General features: G+C 45.0%; 1 protein-coding gene across 1 annotated transcript in view; it reads right to left on the bottom strand.

Annotated features, from left to right (window-relative positions):
* brinp1 (bone morphogenetic protein/retinoic acid inducible neural-specific 1) overlaps window positions 1-19056 on the bottom strand; it is a 222059-nt gene that overhangs the window by 125429 nt on the left and 77574 nt on the right. The window contains exon 3 of the mRNA XM_010901621.5: window positions 11203-11393. Coding sequence (XP_010899923.2) covers window positions 11203-11393 — 191 coding nt within the window. The remainder of the gene's footprint in view (window positions 1-11202; window positions 11394-19056) is intronic.

Raw genomic sequence — 19056 nt, 5'->3', positions numbered from 1 at the left:
GTATTTGGGCATAATGTATTGTTCTCATTAGTAATACAGTGTATTTCATTCAGGCTTGTTGGCCCTGGGTCTTGATGAAGACTAAATTGATTAATACTTAGTTGAGCTTTTTTCAGTCTGGAAATAATGTCATTCACCTATGTATGGATATACATTATTGCAATACAGCGGTACACTTTTATTGGCTACTATAATGAAATAATAGAAGATTATGGATATATAAAAGAAATACATGAGGGAAATGTATTGATTTATCTGTATATCATTAACACTGTCTGAGGTCTGGTGCTAAGAGTGCCAACTGGTACTTAAAACCAATGGAACTGCTAGACATAAAGGAACTCTTTTGTGGAGTTAATGGTACATGTGGGTTACATTATTGCCTCCATGATATAGTAAATTATATCATTGTACTGTACAATGGGAAAAGGTGCAATGTCCACTACTGTCTGCAAAACACAACCCCTTTTCCAAAAAAGCTGAGATGCTGTGTAAAATGCAAATAAATACAGAATGCAATGATGCAATTAATTTAGTGTAAATCATTTATCCTTATATTAAATGAAAATAGTACAAAGAAAACATATTCAATGTTGAAACTGAAAAAATTAGTGTTTCTTGATGAAAACATGGCCATTTTGAATTTGATGCCAGGCATCAGGGCATGTTTACCACTGGGTTGCATCGCCTATCCTTTTAACAACACTCACTAAGCGTATGGGAACTGAGGAAACCAATTGCTGTAGTTTTGAAAGTGAAATGTTTTCCCATTCTTGGTTGATTTAGGATTGCAGCTGCTCAATAGTTCGGGGTCTCCATGGTCGTATTTCCCATTACGTAATGTGCCAAATGCTTTCAGTGGGTGACAGGTCTGGACTGCAGGCAGGTCAGTTTAGCACCCAGACACCTTTACTACAGAGCCATGCTTTTGAGATATGTGCAGAATGTGGTTTGGCATTTTCCTGGGCTATCCCTGAACGACCTTATCTGGATGGCAGCAGACCTGTATATATTGTATACCTGTATATATTGTTCAGCATTTATAGTGCCTTTGCAAAAGTGCAAGTCACCCATGCCATGTGCACTAATGCAACCCCATACCAATGACGGATGCTGGCTTTTGCACTATGCACTGAAAACAAGCCAGAGGGTCACTCGCCTCTTTAGCATGGAGGATGCAGCATCCATGATTCCCAAAAAGAACAAAAAATTTTGATTCATCAGACCACAGGACAGTTTTCCACATCACCTCAGTCCATCTAAAATGAGCTGGGGACCAGAGATTGCGACGGCATTTCTGGATCTTGTTAATATATGTTTTGTTCTTTGCAAAGTTTTATTTTTGTGGACGCAGCGATGTACTGTGTTTACAGACAATGGTTATCGTAAGTGTTTCTGAACCCATGTAGTGATTTCCACGAAAGAATAGTGTATGTTTTAATGCAATGCCGTCTGAGGGCCGAATATCACAGTCATCCAATATTGGATTTTGGCCTTCTCCCTTGCGTAGAAAGATTTATCCGGATTCTCTGAGTCTTTTAATGATATCAAGTACCGTAGATAATGAAATCTCCAAACTCTTCGCAATTTTACTTTGAGAATCATTATTCTTAAGTTGTTGCACTATTTGCCTGCGGAGTGGTGAACCCCTTGAAACCTTTACTTCTGACAGACTCATCCTCTCTGGGATGCTCTTTTTACACTCAATCATGTTACTGCCAATTAACCTAATTAGTTGTGAGATGTTCCACCAAGTCTTTTTAGCAATACACAACTTTTCCAGTCTTTTGTTGCCCCTGTATCAGCTTTTTTGAAATGTGTTCTTTTCACCATTTGGGTGAAAGAATTCCATGGGGGGCATAGAAGAACAAGTCAAAAGACTTGTGTAACAAGGTAATGGGATTTTATAAATATGGAAAAGTCTGCATTGCATTGCCGGCAGTAAGTCAGACTTGTTCCCAGTGCATGTTGGACTCCGGCAGGGCTGCCCTTTGTCGCTGGTTCTGTTCGTAATTTTTATGGACAGAATTACTAGGCGCAGCCAGGGGCCGGAGGGTGTCAGGTTTGGGGACCACACAATTTCATCTCTGCTCTTTGCAGATGATGTTGTTGTGTTGGCCCCTTCTAACCAGGACCTTCAGCATGCACTGGGACGGTTTGCAGCCGAGTGTGAAGCGGTGGGGATGAGAATCAGCACCTCCAAATCCGAGGCCATGGTCCTCAGTCGGAAAAGGGTGGCTTGCCCACTTCAGGTTGGTGGAGAGTGCCTGCCTCAAGTGGAGGAGTTTAAGTATCTAGGGGTCTTGTTCACGAGTGAGGGAAGGATGGAACGGGAGATTGACAGACGGATCGGTGCAGCTTCCGCAGTAATGCAGTCGATGTATCGGTCTGTCGTGGTGAAGAAAGAGCTGAGCCGCAAGGCAAAGCTCTCGATTTACCAGTCAATCTACGTTCCTACTCTCACCTATGGTCATGAGCTTTGGGTCATGTCCGAAAGGACAAGATCCCGGATACAGGCGGCCGAAATGAGCTTTCTCCGCAGGGTGGCTGGGCGATCCCTTAGAGAAGCTCGGTCACCCGGGAGGAGCTCAGAGTAGAGCCGCTGCTCCTCCACATCAAGAGGGGTCAGCTGAGGTGGATTGGGCATCTGTTTCGGATGCCTCCGGAACGCCTTCCTGGGAAGGTGTTCCGGTCCCGTCCCACCGGGAGGAGACCCCGGGGAAGACCTAGGACACGCTGGAGGGACTATGTCTTCCGGCTGGCCTGGGAACGCCTTGGTGTCCTCCCGGAAGAGCTAGAGGAAGTGTCTGGGGAGAGGGAAGTCTGGGCATCCCTGCTTAGACTGCTGCCCCCGCGACCCGGCCCCAGATAAGCGGAAGAAGATGGATGGAAATGAAAAGATATCCAAAGCCATGCAGATGCCAGTCAGTACTGTTCAATCACTTATTAAGAAGTGGAAAATTAAGGGATCTCTTGATACCAAGCCAAGGTCAGGTAGACCAAGAAAGATTTCAGCCAAAACTGCCAAAACTCTCCTCTGTGGTGATCTCAAACCTGCGGTTCATGCAAGACGACCAAAGACTTTGCATGACCTGGAGGCATTTTGCCAAGACAAATGGGCAGCTATACCATCTGCAAGAATTTGGGGCCTCATAGACAACTATTACAAAATACTGCACGCTGTCACTGATGCTAAAGGGGGTAATACACAGTATTAAGAACTAAGTGTATGTATTCTTTTGAACATGGGTCAGTTCATGTTTTCCTTGTTGTAATGTTTTGTTTTTAAAGATTTCACAAACCTGCCATTTATCAATTGAAAGGAATGAGCTGAAAAATAAAATTAAGCTAGTGTGTAATGTGGTAAAACATTCCAAGCATAAGAAAACACTCCTTTACCTATGATTTGCTTGCAATGTCAACCAAACACAACTCATTATAACATTGAAATACACTAAAATGTAGGGGTGTTGTCACGGTCGTGGGGTGGAAAGGACAGAGGCGCAGACTGAAGGTCACAAGGGTAATCCATGTTTTAATGAAAAGGAAAGAAGGACTCCAACAAAACAAAAAGGCAGCAACCAGTGACGTGGGTATTCCTTACACAGGACAAACAAAACCAAAATGAACCACGCCTTGGGGCCTACAAACTAAACTTAAATAGGGTCCCCAATTGGAGGCAATGACTAACACCTGCCTCCAATTGGGGAAACCAAAAAAAGGAGTAGAGGTGGCTAAAGGCCACCTCCTGTCCTGTCCTGGCTATGCCCCGAGCCCAGCGCAGAGATGGCTAGGGGCACAGCCAGGACGTGACAGTACCCCCCCCCAAAGGTGCGGGCTCCCGACCGCAAGACCGGGACGACCACACCCGGACCGGCGGAGGCTCAGCGCCCGGAGCCGCCGGCACAGGCCGGGGAGGCGGAGCTGCAGGGACAGGCCAGGGAGGCAGAGGGTCAGGAGACGGGAGAGCCGGCGGAGGGACCGGAGCCGGCAGGAGAGCCGGCGGCGGGTCGACAGCCGGCGGAGGAGCAGGAGCCGGGGGAGCCGGCAGAGGGTCGACAGCCGGCGGAGGAGCAGGAGCCGGGGGAGCCGGCGGAGGGTCGACAGCCGGCGGAGGAGCAGGAGCCGGGGGAGCCGGCGGAGGGTCGACAGCCGGCGGAGGAGCAGGAGCCGGGGGAGCCGGCGGAGGGTCCGGTGCCGGCGGAAGAGCCGGCGGAGGAGCAGGAGATGGGGAAACCGGCGGAGGGTCAGGAGCCGGCGGAAGAGCCGGCGGAGGAGTAGGAGCCGGCGGAGGAGCAGGAGACGGGGGAGCCGGCGGGGGAATAGGAGCCGGCGGAGGAGCAGGAGCCGGGGAAGCCGGCGGAGGGTCCGGAGCCGGCGGAAGAGCCGGCGGAGGAGTAGGAGCCGGGGGAGCCGGCGGAGGAATAGGAGACGGGGGAGCCGGCGGAGGGTCAGGAGCCTGCGGAAGAGCCGGCGGAGGAGTAGGAGACGGGGAAACCGGTGGAGGGTCAGGAGCCGGCGGAAGAGCCGGCGGAGGAGTAAGTGCCGGCGGAGGAGCAGGAGCCGGTGGAGGAGCAAGAGCCGGGGGAGCCGGCGGAGGGTCCGGAGCCGGCGGAAGGGCCGGCGATGGGTCCGGAGCCGGCGGAAGAGCCGGCGGAAGAGCCGGCGGAGGGTCCGGAGCCGGCGGAAGAGCCGGCGGAGGAGTAGGAGCCGGGGGAGCTGGCGGAGGAATAGGAGCAGGCAGAGGAATAGGAGACGGGGGAGCCGGCGGGGAATAGGAGCCGGTGGAGGAGCAGGAGCCGGGGGAGCCGGCGGAGGGTCCGGAGCCGGCGGGAGAGCCGGCGGAGGAGTAGGAGCCGGGGGAACCGGCGGAGGAATAGGAGACAGGGGAGCCGGTGGAGGAACAGGAGCCGGCAGAGGAATAGGAGACGGGGGAGCCGGCGGAGGAATAGGAGCCGGCGGCAGGTCGGCAGCCGGCGGAGGAGCAGGAGCCGGGGGAGCCGGCGGAGGGTTGACGGCCGGCGGGGGAGCAGGAGCTGGCGGAGGAGCAGGAGACGGGGTAGCCGGCGGGGGAATAGGAGCCGGTGGAGGAGCAGGAGCCGGGGGAGCCGGCGGAGGGTCAGAACCCTGTGGGAGAGCCGGCGAAGGAGCCGGAGACGGGGAAGCCGGCGGAGGGTCAGGGAGAGCCGGCGGAGGGACAGGGAGAGCCGGGACAGGCGAGGGCGCCGCTGAGGCCGGGACAGGCGAGGGCGCCGCTGAGGCCGGGACAGGCGAGGGCGCCGCTGAGGCCGGGACAGGCGAGGGCGCCGTGGGACGATGCGGGGGCTCCTGGGCAGGTGAAGGCGCAGCGGGACAAGGCGGCCAGTCAACCGCGGGCTCGGGCGGCGGCGGCCAGTCATCCGCGGCCTCGGGCGGCCAGTCAACCGCTGGCTCGGGCGGCCAGTCAACCGCTGGCTCGGGCGGCGGCGGCCAGTCATCCACGGCCCCGGGCGGCGGCGGCCAGTCATCCGCTGGCTCGGGCGGCGGCGGCCAGTCATCCGCGGGCCCGGGCGGCGGCGGCCAGTCATCCGCGGGCCCGGGCGGCGGCGGCCAGTCATCCGTGGGCCCGGGCGGCGGCCAGTCCACGGCGGGTCCTGGCGGCGGCGAAAACAGGGCAGCGGGAGGAGCTGGCGGCTGAGGCCACTGGGCAGCGGGAGGAGCTGGCGGCTGCGGCCACTGGGCAGCGGGAGGAGCTGGCGGCTGCGACCACTGGGCAGCGGGAGGAGCTGGCGGCTGCGGCCACTGGGCAGCGGGGGGCGCTGGCTGCAGCTCCCAGGCAGCGGGGGGCGCTGGCAGCGCTTGCTGCGGCTCCCGGGCAGCAGGGGAAGCAGGGCGCCGCGGGGTAGGCCGCGGGGTAGGCCGCGGGGTGGTAGTAGGCTGCGGAGTAGGGAGTGGGGCACGCCGACTGGACAGGGGACCACTCGTACCATCCAACCCGTGGCTGGTAGGAGGCACGGGCTGCTGCTTCCTCCTCTGGCCTCCTCTCCTACGGCCCGTCCTCTCCGTCCTCTGCATCTCCTGTAGGAGCTCTTTGACGACCCCCTCCTCCTGCCGGCTGAGGGGCTTGACATCACCCCACTGGTCCACGCCCCATAGCACCCCCCCAAAAAAGTCTTGGGGCGACCTCCGGGTTTGCGCCTCCGGGGGGTCTTCCTCCACTCTCCCATACACCACATCCTCGTCGTCCGGGGAGAGGGAGTCAGCCCCCCAATCGCCTCTCCAGGCATACTCCCCTCTCAACGGGTGTACCGGAGGGGCGTAGCCGGAATAAGCGCAGAGACGCCGAGCTTCCTCCTCCGGCGTCTCTGGCTTCTCCCACAACCACAGGGAGTTGTTCCTGTGGCCATGGCGGGTCTTCCTCGTGCGTCTGCGGTTCCTTTTTTGGTGGTTCATTCTGTCACGGTCGTGGGGTGGAAAGGACAGAGGCGCAGACTGAAGGTCACAAGGGTAATCCATGTTTTAATGAAAAGGAAAGAAGGACTCCAACAAAACAAAAAGGCAGCAACCAGTGACGTGGGTATTCCTTACACAGGACAAACAAAACCAAAATGAACCACGCCTTGGGGCCTACAAACTAAACTTAAATAGGGTCCCCAATTGGAGGCAATGACTAACACCTGCCTCCAATTGGGGAAACCAAAAAAAGGAGTAGAGGTGGCTAAAGGCCACCTCCTGTCCTGTCCTGGCTATGCCCCGAGCCCAGCGCAGAGATGGCTAGGGGCACAGCCAGGACGTGACAGGTGTGCTTCCATGATTCCGCTTTGTTCATTTTACCGTGACGTCCCACTAAGGCAAAATAATTCCTGCCACGTCAAGAAAAAAACTATAATCAAAACGTTTTGTTCTGACAACTAATTGGTCAGGGTAAAACATTTTTCTTCAGGGTATTTAGCTCATTGTGCTATATTCTGCATTCGATTAGCGAAACACAGATCAGATTGTCATAGTAATTGGAGCCACCAATACGCTTTATGCAGATGAGCTGTACAATAAGCACAGATGTCCTTACTGCGTTCGAAACACCTCTCGTTCTCCCAGTGAGCAGCGTGCGCGATACACCTACAATTAACTGAATAGCTATTAACTGAAACATTTTAACTATTCAGTTAAAACAAAAATTATTTTCACCTTGTTTAGATGTAGCTATCAATATTGTATTCCCAGTTATATTGGGAAACAAAGACGTTAGGCAAAGAAGGATACATTTTACAGTGAGGGAAAAAATTATTTGATCCCCTGCTGATTTTGTAGATTTGCCCACTGACAAAAAAATTATCAGTCTCTAATTTTAATGGTAGGTTTATTTGAACAGTGAAAGACAGAATAAGTAAAAAAAAATAGCAAGAAAAAACACGTCAAAAATGTATTTGCATATGAATGAGTGAAATAAATATTTGATCCCCTCTCAATCAAAGATTTCTGGCTCTCAGGTGTCTTTTATACAGATAATGAGCTGAGATTAGGAGCACAGTCTTAAAGGGAGTGCTCCTAATCTCAGCTTGTTACCTGTATAAAAGACACCTGTCCACGGAAGCAATCAATCAATCAGATTCAAAACTGTCCACCATGGCCAAGACCAAAGAGCTGTCCAAGGATGTCAGGGACAAGATTGTAGACCATTCAAGTATTGAATGGGCTACAAGACCACCGACAAGCAGTTTAGTGAGAAGGTGATAACAGTTGGTGCGATAATTTGAAAATGGAAGAAACACAAAAGAACTGTCAATCTACCTCGGTCTGGGGCTCCATGCAAGAACTCAACTCGTGAAGTTGCAATGATCATGAGAACGGTGAGGAATCAGCCAAGAACTACACGGGAGGATCTTGTCAATGATCTCAAGGCAGCTGGGACCCTAGTCACCAGGAAAACAATTGGTAAAACACTACGCCGTGAAGGAGTGACATCCTGGAGCACCCGCAAGATCCACCTCCTTCCCTCAGCCAGGGTATTCTACCATGACAATGACCCAAAACACACGGCCAAGGCAACAAAGGAATGGCTTAAGAAGAAGCACATTAAGGTCTTGGAGTGGCCTAGCCAGTCTCCAGACCTTAAGCCAACAGAAAATCTGTGGAGGGAGCTGAAGATTCGAGTTGCCAAACGTCAGCCTCGAAACTTTAATGACTTGGAGAAGATCTGCAAAGTGGAGTGGGACAAAATCCCTCCTGAGATGTGTGCAAACCTGGTGGCCAACTACAAGAAACATCTGACCTTTGTGATTGCCAACAAGAGTTTTGCCACCAAGTACTAAGTCATGTTTCGCAGAGTGGTTGAATACTTATTTCACTCATTAAAATGCAAATCAATGTATAAAATGTTTGTGTTTTTCTGGATTTTTTTGTTCTTATTCTGTCTCTCACTGTTCAAATAAACCTACCATTAAATTATAGACTGACCATTTTTTGTCAGTGGGTAAACGTACAAAATCAGCAGGGGATCAAATACCCTTTTCCCTCACTGTAAGTGCAACGTAAGTGGATATATTTTCAGTGTGAGTTTTCTTAACTTGAGTTTGTTAAACAATTTCAATTTGTTGCAGCAAAAGAGAAAGGGGGAGCAGGGACAGTACTGTCAATTACCTTTAGCTAGTCAGATGACAATCTGAATGAAATGATGTATTCACTTGAACCTAAATAACCTTATTATTAAGAGAAAATTAAGAGTACCATCTGTACCAATCTGTCTCCAGATACATTTTGTGTTCCAATGTTGCTAGTCACCTTTTTTCATTGACTTATAATAAGGTTGAAGTGAAAGTTGTTTTTGCCGTTGGTTTCAGTAAGCCCATACACAATAGAAATCTATTAGAATATATTTGTACAATGTGTATGTGTGTGTACATCTATTTAAATAACACATTTCAGAATATATACTTATTAATGAAATATATTGAAATATTACACATTTTGCTACATTCATATATCCACACACACTACCATTCAAAAGTTTGGAAATGTCCTTGAAAGAAATGCACACTTTTGGTGCATAAAATAACATCTAATTGATAAGATATAAAGTGTAGACACTGTTAATGTTGTAAATCACTATTGTAGCTGGTAGCATTCAATGGAATATCAACACAGGCGTACAGAGGCAGATTTTCAGCAACCATTAGTCCTGTGTTCCAATGGCACGTTTTGTTTGCAAATCCAAGTTTATCATTTTAAAAGGCTAATTGATCATTAGAAAACCTACACTGTGATTATGTTAGTAACGCTGAAAACTGTCCTTTTTTAAACTAGTTGAATATCTGGAGGATCAGCATTTGTGGGTTCGATACACGCTAAAAAGGGCGAGAAACAAAGAACTTTCTGCTGAAACCAATCAGTCTATTCCTGTTCTGAGAAATGAAGGAAATTCCATTACTACATTCTTCGCAGAACAGCACAAACTGTCTCGAACCTGAATAGAAAAAGACTGGAAGGCCCCAGTGCACAACTGAGCAAGAGGACAAATACATTAGTGTCTATTTTGAGAGGTCCTCAACTGGCAGCTTCATTAAATAGTATCAGCAAAACAAAAGTCTCAATGTCACCAGTGAAGAAATGACTCCAGGGTGCTGGCCTTCTAGGCAGAATTTCAAAGAAAAAACCATCACAGACTGCCCAATAAAAAGAATAGATTAAGATGGGCAAACGAACCATGACACTGGACAGAGGAAGATCAGAAAAAAATGCTAAGGACAGACTAATCTAAGTTTGAGGTGTTTGGATCACAAAGAAGAACATTCGTCAGAAACAGACCAAATGAAAAGATGCTGGAGGATTGCTTGAGGCCATCTGTCAAGCATGGTGGAGGCAATGTGAGGGTCTGGTGTGCTTTGGTGGGGTAAAATGGGAGATTTGTACAGGGTAAAAGGGAGAAGGAAGGCCATCACTCTATTTTGAAATGCCATAACCTGTGGATGGTGCTTGATTGAAGACAGTTTCCTCCTTTCTACAACATGACAGTGACCCAAAGCACAGCTCCAAACTATGGAAGAACTATTTAGGGAAAAAGCAGTCAGCAGGTATTCTGTCTATAAAGGAGTGGCCAGCACAGTCATGTGGGAGGTGATTTATGAAGCATGGTGTGAAATCTCTTCAGATGACCTCAACAAATTGACAACTACAATGCCAAAGTCCTCCAAGACTGTTATTGCTGCAAATGGATGATTATTTGACGAAAAAAAAAGTATAAAATAATTATTTCTAAACTCATCAATGACTATATTTCCTATTCATATAGCTATATTTCCTGTTCAAACTCATCGCATGTATGTTTTCATGGAAAACAAGGACATTTTTAAGTGACCCCAAACTTTTGAACAGTAACGTAAATGTTTGAAAATATTTTAAAGCCATGAAGCACAGCACAAGAATAAATGCCTTTCAATGACAGCTTCTCCATTTTTAACCGTTTTTAGATGGGACATAAAAGGTTGTCAGGGCTACAACATTTAAACCTTTTCTTCCTCCATAGCGGGGCTTTGCCTGTAATGCCTGAGCTCAAATCTCCTCAGTAGAAGGTTGATAAAGCAATGTTTATTCAGATAAAACTGTCTGAAATGTTATCGTAACAGAACAGAAGATCCAATAAAGGTTTTATACGGGGTTACCTTTCAGTTAAGGTAAGCCATTGCATTAGGTAATTTGACTGTCAAAACTCTCACAGTATTAACTTACAGTCACCTCCAAAATGATTGGCACCCTTGATACAGTTGAGCAAAATAGGCTGTAAAAAGAAATACAACTACTTAGCTATACTGTCATTTTCCAAAACATGGAAATGATACAATTTCTCTGTATCACTTCCAATTCAATAATTTATGAGAATTCGTTAAATGTCTAAATAGTATTGCAAAGCAAACAGTATATACATATATATGTATATACTGTACACTATATGTTTATAAATCAGGTGGTTTGAATCCTGAATGCTGATTGGCTGACAGCCATGGTATATAAGACTGTATACCACGGGTATGACATCATATCACTTTATGCTACTCTAAGTGCATTAGAAACAGGTTTATAGGAGCAATAAGTCATCTCAGGGGTCTTGATATATTGCCAGCATACCACAGCTATGTGCAATATGGCATGCCTAAGGACAGCTCATAGCCATGGTATATTGGCCCTATCTCACACACCCCCTTGTTGCTTACATATATTATTTCTCACCTCCCAAGGTGGCAGATATGAGGATGTGGGTTCCATATTTCTTGATGATGGTGTCAATGAACTGCTGAGTGGAGGGTCGTCGCCCTAGCAACCGGACACTGCGCTGGAAGTCCGGCATGAGTGGCACAGGGTTTCGAATCAGGTCCCTCCTCTCGATAGCGGTGTTCCTCACCTTCCAACGTGCAAACTCCCTAAAAAACACAGCAAAGCCAAATGTTTATTCATTAACAGTGTTAAAACAAATGTTCATGCAACAATAATAAACAGCACACTATTTCGAAAACTATAAACTATACACTATTGAAAATAAGTGTTTTCACAGAGATCAGAAATGCCATTCTGATGAGGATAATGGAATTGGATTACACAGTTAATGCTCACAATATGGGCAATTAACAGAATAATATAAGTAAAATGTGATCAGATTATTGAAAGTAAACGGATCAACATCATTAAGTAAGAAAGCAATAGAAGCACATTGCACTCTCTAATGTCAAAGCATTAGCTGATTCAGCTCGGATCCACTCCAAGCAGAAAACTGCCACAGAACATAACCTCCTGCCATTGAGACACCATGTTATCTATGCAAATGCCAAGCATGTCTGTGGGCTATCTCCGATAGTGTTGGCTAAGTGCAAATGATCAGCATAAAACCAATCCCCTTTGCCACATACCAGATCAGCCTTGCAATCAGTCAAAACACCTGAACTGTAATTGAGTCACCAGCACTAATTTCTTTTTGCACTAATTTATTTTAGTTTTTATACTACATGTATGATTTCCTTTAAAACAACATGGAATTGGTAACTATAAGCAAGTTATGTCAGATAAAAAACTGGTTCTGATTAATAAAAGATTTCATTGTGAAATCTTTCATTGTGTTTACAAAAGTAAAATCTATACATTTACAAGGTGTTAACATACATTCAAGCAGCACTGAGATACATAATAACTATACACATATGCATTCTCTCTCTCTCTCATATGAGAGAGAGAGAGATTTTTATAAAGAAATGAAATACACTTTCTTTTATTACACTCATTTCTATTACAGAGATCAAACACAAAACAAAACAATTATGTCCCTTTTATGGCAATTGTTGAGTCTAATAATTGTCTTTTATTATCCAAGGTGATGGCTCGGGCAACAACAAAATGTTACGTGAATCCAGAAATAGGGAAAAAAGCCTAGCATTCTAAATATATTGCATTTGATTCTAACTACTATTCTGCATCAGTACTTGCCTTCAGCTCAGGAAAACAAAATTTAGACAAAATAACGTTGCCATTTGTATGTATTTGTGAGATTTATTGACAATAAAAACAATATTAGGAATTGCCCTTGTCTCACAAACACTCCTCTAACTCAGCCACTGCATCACCACAAAGACAATTGGTTGGTATCCGCAAATGCAGAAGTATACAAATATAAATGCTATAAAAAACATCTCAAACACAAGTAATAGAAAGGGATTAGAAGCACTGGGTCATTAAAGAAATAACATAAATAATAAACGTTTATATTTCTCGATATCAGTCCATGTCTCTATCCTATATCAAGTTTTTCAAATACAATTATGGGGACTGAGTTAACAGCCCATGGTGTTTTCAAGTTAGAGCTAAAATGTAATTAGGGTCAGAAATTACCATGGCGAGGTTGAAATATGCTAGTGATTATAGGGTTAAAAACAGTAGGGCTATCACTTAATCAGCTTTTGCCATATGTGTTTGACGCAATTGGATGTGTCTAAACAGGGGAGTCTGAAATATAAATATCCCCCAGCTATTATTCTTTGATTTGCATTCATTGTTTGAAATAATCCCCCTGGCAGAGCAGTTGTCTTCCACAGAGACAGCTTACAGTTTATATGTTTAACAACTCAAGCTCGCCAAACAATTGCTAGACGTTCAGTGGAGAGAAGTGTTGCAGTAAAAAATGCACTTGGCTGCTTGAAGGAACAGGCTTGGTATTCACATACAAATCAATCACCTTCAAAGGATCTGCTGGTATACTCTTCCACACTCTGTATTCTTTGATACACCTATATTTATCTCCTGGACAGTGTTTCTGTATGTATTTTGATTTAAAACTGCAGTTTAATTGTAATGATGTTCTAAAAATATGTTAACCATCTTTACTGGAGAGGGAAAATACACTCACCTAAAGGATTATTAGGAACACTACACTAATACTGTGTTTGACCCCCTTTCACCTTCAGAATTGCCTTAATTCTACATGGCATTGATTCAACAAGGTGCTGAAAGCATTCTTTAGAAATGTTGGCCCATATTGATAGGATAGCATCTTGAAGTTGATGGAGATTTGTGGGATGCACATCCAGGGCACGAAGCTCCCGTTCCACCACATCCCAAAGATGCTCTATTGGGTTGAGATCTGGTGACTGTGGGGGCCATTACAGTACAGTAAACTCATTGTCATGTTCAAGAAACCAATTTGAAATTATTCGAGCTTTGTGACATGGTGCATTATCCTGCTGGAAGTAGCCATCAGAGGATGGGTACATGGTGGTCATAAAGGGATGGACATGGTCAGAAACAATGCTCAGGTAGGCCGTGGCATTTAAACAATGCCCAATTGGCACTAAGGGGCCTAAAGTGTGCCAAGAAAACATCCCCCACACCAGAAATTGAGACTCATCAGACCAGGCAACATTCTTCCAGTCTTCAACTGTCCAATTTTGGTGAGCTTGTGCAAATTGTAGCCTCTTTTTCCTATTTGTAGTGGAGATGAGTGGTACCCGGTGGGGTCTTCTGCTGTTGTAGCCCATCCGCCTCAAGGTTGTGCGTGTTGTGGCTTCACAAATACTTTGCTGCATACCTCGGTTGTAACGAGTGGTTATTTCAGTCAAAGTTGCTCTTCTATCAGCTTGAATCAGTCGGCCCATTCTCCTCTGACCTCTAGCAACAAGGCATTTTCGCCCACAGGACTGCCGCATACTGGATGTTTTTCCCTTTTCACACCATTCTTTGTAAACCCTAGAAATGGTTGTGCGTGAAAATCCCAGTAACTGAGCAGATTGTGAAATACTCAGACCGGCCCGTCTGGGACCAACAACCATGCCACGCTCAAAATTGCTTCTTTCACATTCTGACATTCAGTTTGGAGTTCAGGAGATTGTCTTGACCAGGACCACACCCCTAAATGCATTGAAGCAACTGCCATGTGATTGGTTGATTAGATAATTGCATTAATGAGAAATTGAACAGGTGTTCCTAATAATCCTTTAGGTGAGTGTAAATCTCTAAGTGACCCCAGACTTTTGAACGGCAGTGTACGTAAACAGACAAGGTTCTTGGGAGAATGTGTCAATACCATGTTGTTGCAAAGAACATTCTCATTCTATTATACAAGCTGATTGTGTATATAACAGTAACTCTGTTGCACCAAAAGTACAGTATATTTCATTTTAGGTACACTGCCAAGGCCTGTTTTCCCCTATTAAGCTCACCAATCCTCCAATGTTCCTCACCAGGACTGAGCTGTGAGTAGTTCCTTGGGCCCTTTAAATTGAACTATTACTTAGTTCTAATTCGCAGAGAGTCAATCAGTTATCTTCAATTTCACTGTGCATAGCTTGGCGGTAACAACTTTTATTGGCCGTGTTTAGCATGCTATTACTATCAGACTTCTTTCTTCGCACTCGAGTACTTGGCTTGAGTCCAAGGTCACATGCATGCAGAGCTTACATTTACAAGCAATAGAGTGATTGACCAGCAGTTATGAGTGTGAGTAAATTTGACCTGACAAACGCAATGTGCCATTTTAGCAGACCCTTTTACAGTAGTGAGTGTATACATTTTCTGCCTTTTTCCTGCAAACCACATTTGGGTAACAGTGTTAACAAAAGGTTTGGAAAATTGTGAACTCATGCATTCATCAAATACATCAGCCAGTGATAATACAAAAACAATGAGGAATGTTTTATTTATATCACAAATAACAGCTTCTCAAAATAACTGATCTAGTCAGTAAATAAGGATGGACTGTGTCAATCAATAACAGCAACAGTCATGCAACATGAGCATATAACAACATACAGTACTAGATGTGGTGTGCCTGTCCTATCAGCGTCTCGCTCCCACAGAGTGACATTGCACTGCTATCTGGGGTTCAGGAGTCACACTGTGAAAGCATGAGCAGATGCCGGAACATTATGGAGGCAGCAATTAGGGCCAGTTTAACCTCCACACAACTGCTTCCCATCAGAACCAACAGGGGGTGGAAGCTCCCAAAGGAAAAAGTCTGAGCTATTTTTTTTATCAATCAAATGTATTTTATAAAGTCTTTTCTACATCAACAGTGGTCACAATGTGCATTTACAGAGCATGCAACAACAAAAATGGATGCACAGTGGCAAGTCAAAATTCCCTAGACCTCTAGTCAAAACGTAGGTAGAAACCTTGAGAGGAGCCAGACTCTTTGATGTGGACAGTCCTCTGCTGGCCATGTGTGGTCAAGACAAGAGTACATCTTTTGGGCCTGTTAGATTCAGTCCATTTTTGATCCATAAACAAAATGAATGCAACTGGAAGTCAGGGAGAGACATCTTTATTCAGCATGAGGCTACGATGTTAACCTTCCATAGTTCCTTCATTTTTCTCCAATAATTACCGAGTTAACATAGTCTTTTATGCTAGGATACTTAGGAGGTGGCCAGTGGTCATAACCAACCATTACACAGTCCAATGAGGAAAACGAGTGTGTCTTGCCTACAGTCAAGCATGGTGGTGGAAGTGTCATGGTCTGGGGCTGCATGAGTGCTGCCGGCACTGGGGAGCTACAGTTCATTGAGGGAACCATGAATGGCAACATGTACTGTGACATACTGAAGCAGAGCATGATCCCCTCCCATCAGAGACTGGGCTGCAGGGCAGTATTCCAACACGATAACGACCCCAAGCACACCTCCAAGACGATCACTGCCTTGATAAATAAGCCAAGGGTAAAGGTGGTGGACTGGCCAAGCATGTCTCCAGACCTAAACCCTATTGAGCATCAGTGGGGCATCCTCAAACGGAAGATGGAGGAGCGCAAGTTCTCTAACATCCACCAGCTCCATGATGTCGTCATGGAGGAGTGGAAGAGGACTCCAGTGGCAACCTGTGAAGCTGTGGTGAACTCCATACCCAAGAGGGTTAAGGCAGTGCTGGAAAATAATGGTGGCCACACAAAATAATGACACTTTGGGGCCAATTTGGACATTTTCTCATTGGACATTGTACTCACATTTGGTTTAGACATTAATGGCTGTGTTGTGTTATTTTGAAGGGACAGCAAATTTACACTATTATACTAGCTGTATACTCACTACTTTACATTGTAGAAAAGTGTCATTTCTTCAGTGTTGACATATGAAAATATATAATCAAATATTTACAAAAATGTGAGGGGTCTACTCAGTTTTGTGAGATACTGTATACATATACATCCACACATACACACACACATACAGCTCCAGATTTCTTTTTTATTTCCTTTCCAAAAAAGTCTAAAAGGAATGTTTTGAGTGAGGAACAGAATGGTTACAATTAAGAGACCACTGCAAATTGAACAATTCTGTTCCTCATTCAAAACTTTCATTTTCAACATTTTTGGAATGGAAAAAGAAATGTGCAGTGGTCACTTAATTTTTTCCGGAGCTGTACATATGTGTACAAATATGTGTGTGTGTATATATATATATGTATGTGTATACAGCTCTGGAAAAATGTTTGACCACTCCTATTTTTTCTTAAATCAGCATCTGTACATGTATATGTATGGCAGCCATTCCATTCCAGTGTCTGTTAAATTCCAACACAGGCGCACCTCAGTTTACTTAATGAGGTACTGAATAGGTGATTACCAAATCGAATTAATCTAATTAAATTAGGAAAAGTATAAAAACCACTGCTGTGGTCATCACGATCCTCTTGCAATAAAACGAGCTGGATGTCAAAAACAAGGCATGTATTACCTCAAAGACAATTTGAATAAAAAAATTACTATTCAGCATTACAAAAGTGTTGAAAAGAAAAGCTTTAAGTGAGGAAAAGAAGGGGTCAATTCTGGCTTTACGGGCAGAGGGATACAGTGAGGGTCGGGTTGCTTACATTTTGAACATTTCAAAGAGGGCGGTTCGATAGAACAAGGTCAAGCAACAGACATTGGGGACAACAAAGATACAGACTGGCTGAGGGCGAAAACGACTATCCACTGACCGAGATGACCAATTAGATCATACAAATGTCATTCAATAACAGTAGAATGACATAAAGTGACCTACAAACAGAATGGCAAACAGCAGCTGGGGTGAAGTGAACGGCAAGGACAGTTCAAAACAGGCTCCTAGGGGCAGGGCTGAAGTCGTGCAAAGCTAGAAAAAAGCCCTTCATCAATGAGAAGCAAAGAAGACCCAGGCTGAAATTTGCAAAAGACCATAAGGATTGGAACGTAGAGGAATGGAGTAAGGTCATCTATGACGAGTTAAATGTTCAGCTTTGCCCAACACCTGGTTATCTAATGGTTAGACAGAGACCTGGAGAGGCCTACAATTTGGTGGCGGATTGGTAATGATCTGGGGATGCTTCAGCAAGGCTGGAATTGGGCAGATTGGTTTTTGTAAAGGACGCATGAATCAAGCCAAGTACAAGGTTATCCTGGAAGAGCACCTGCTTCCTTATGCTCTGACAATGTTCCCCAACTCTGAGAATTGGTTTTTCTAGCAGGACAATGCACCATGCCACACAGCCAGGTCAATCAAAGTGTGGATGGAGGACCACCAGATCAAGACCCAGTCATGGCCAGCCCAATCTCCAGACCTGAAAACCTCTGGAATTTGATGGAAGATGGATGGTCACAAGCCATCAAATAAATCCAAGCTACTTGAATTTTTGTGCCAGGAGTGGCATAAAGTCACCCAACAGCAATGTGACCGATTGGTGGAGAGCATGCCAAGACACATGAAAGCTGTGATAAAAAATCTGGGTTATTCAACCAAATATTGATTTCTGAGTTAAAACATTAATATTTTGTTCTTGAAAAATGAACATAAATTTGTTTTCTTTGCATTATTTGAGGTCTGAAAACAATGCATATTTTTTTGGTTATTTTGACCAGTTGTTGTTTTCTACAAATAAATACTCTAAATTACAATATTTTTATTTGGAATTTCGGAGTAATGTTGTCAGTAGTTTATAGAATAAAACCATGGTTAATTTTATTCAAACACATACCTATGAATAGTAAAACCAGAAAAACTGATAACTTTGCAGTGGTCTCTTAATTTTTTCCAGAGCTGTATATATATATATATGTATATATGTATATGTATGTATGTATTTATGTATGTATGTGATATATACATGGAATATATGCCACTACATAGAAAAAATAAACTGGCCTTAAAAGAAAATCCAATGTTCACAGATATGGTCCACATTTCCATTACCTGCTGCCAACTTATCAGTTCAAATATTTACCCATTTCGCATCCCCTTGGCCTGTGCTTATGAGTTACTGTAGGATAAAAATGTACACCATTCTGTTTTTCTATTTGCACCCACAACAAATACAAGACTCCTCTTATTCTCCACCATGCAAAAGAAACAGCATTCATATGTTTTCTACCAAGAGAAAACTTTTGAAAGTAATTTGAACCTACTGTGTTTGATGTAAGGAACAACATTGAGAAAGAGCTATACATCTTTAACTAATTCCCCTGCGACCTTATTTGGAAGGAACATTTCATTCCCGCCTAATCATTTATTGCATCCTCTCTGTTTTTTTCTTCTTCCTGTTTACTCATCTTCCTAGAGCTGAGAAAAGACATTAGAGCAATCAAATGCGACTGGC

The sequence above is a fragment of the Esox lucius genome, chromosome 14, assembly GCF_011004845.1.
Source record: "Esox lucius isolate fEsoLuc1 chromosome 14, fEsoLuc1.pri, whole genome shotgun sequence".
In the NCBI taxonomy this organism is placed as follows: domain Eukaryota; kingdom Metazoa; phylum Chordata; class Actinopteri; order Esociformes; family Esocidae; genus Esox; species Esox lucius.
The sequence above is the reverse complement of the archived record's forward strand: the minus strand, read 5'-3'. Positions and strand labels throughout refer to the sequence as shown.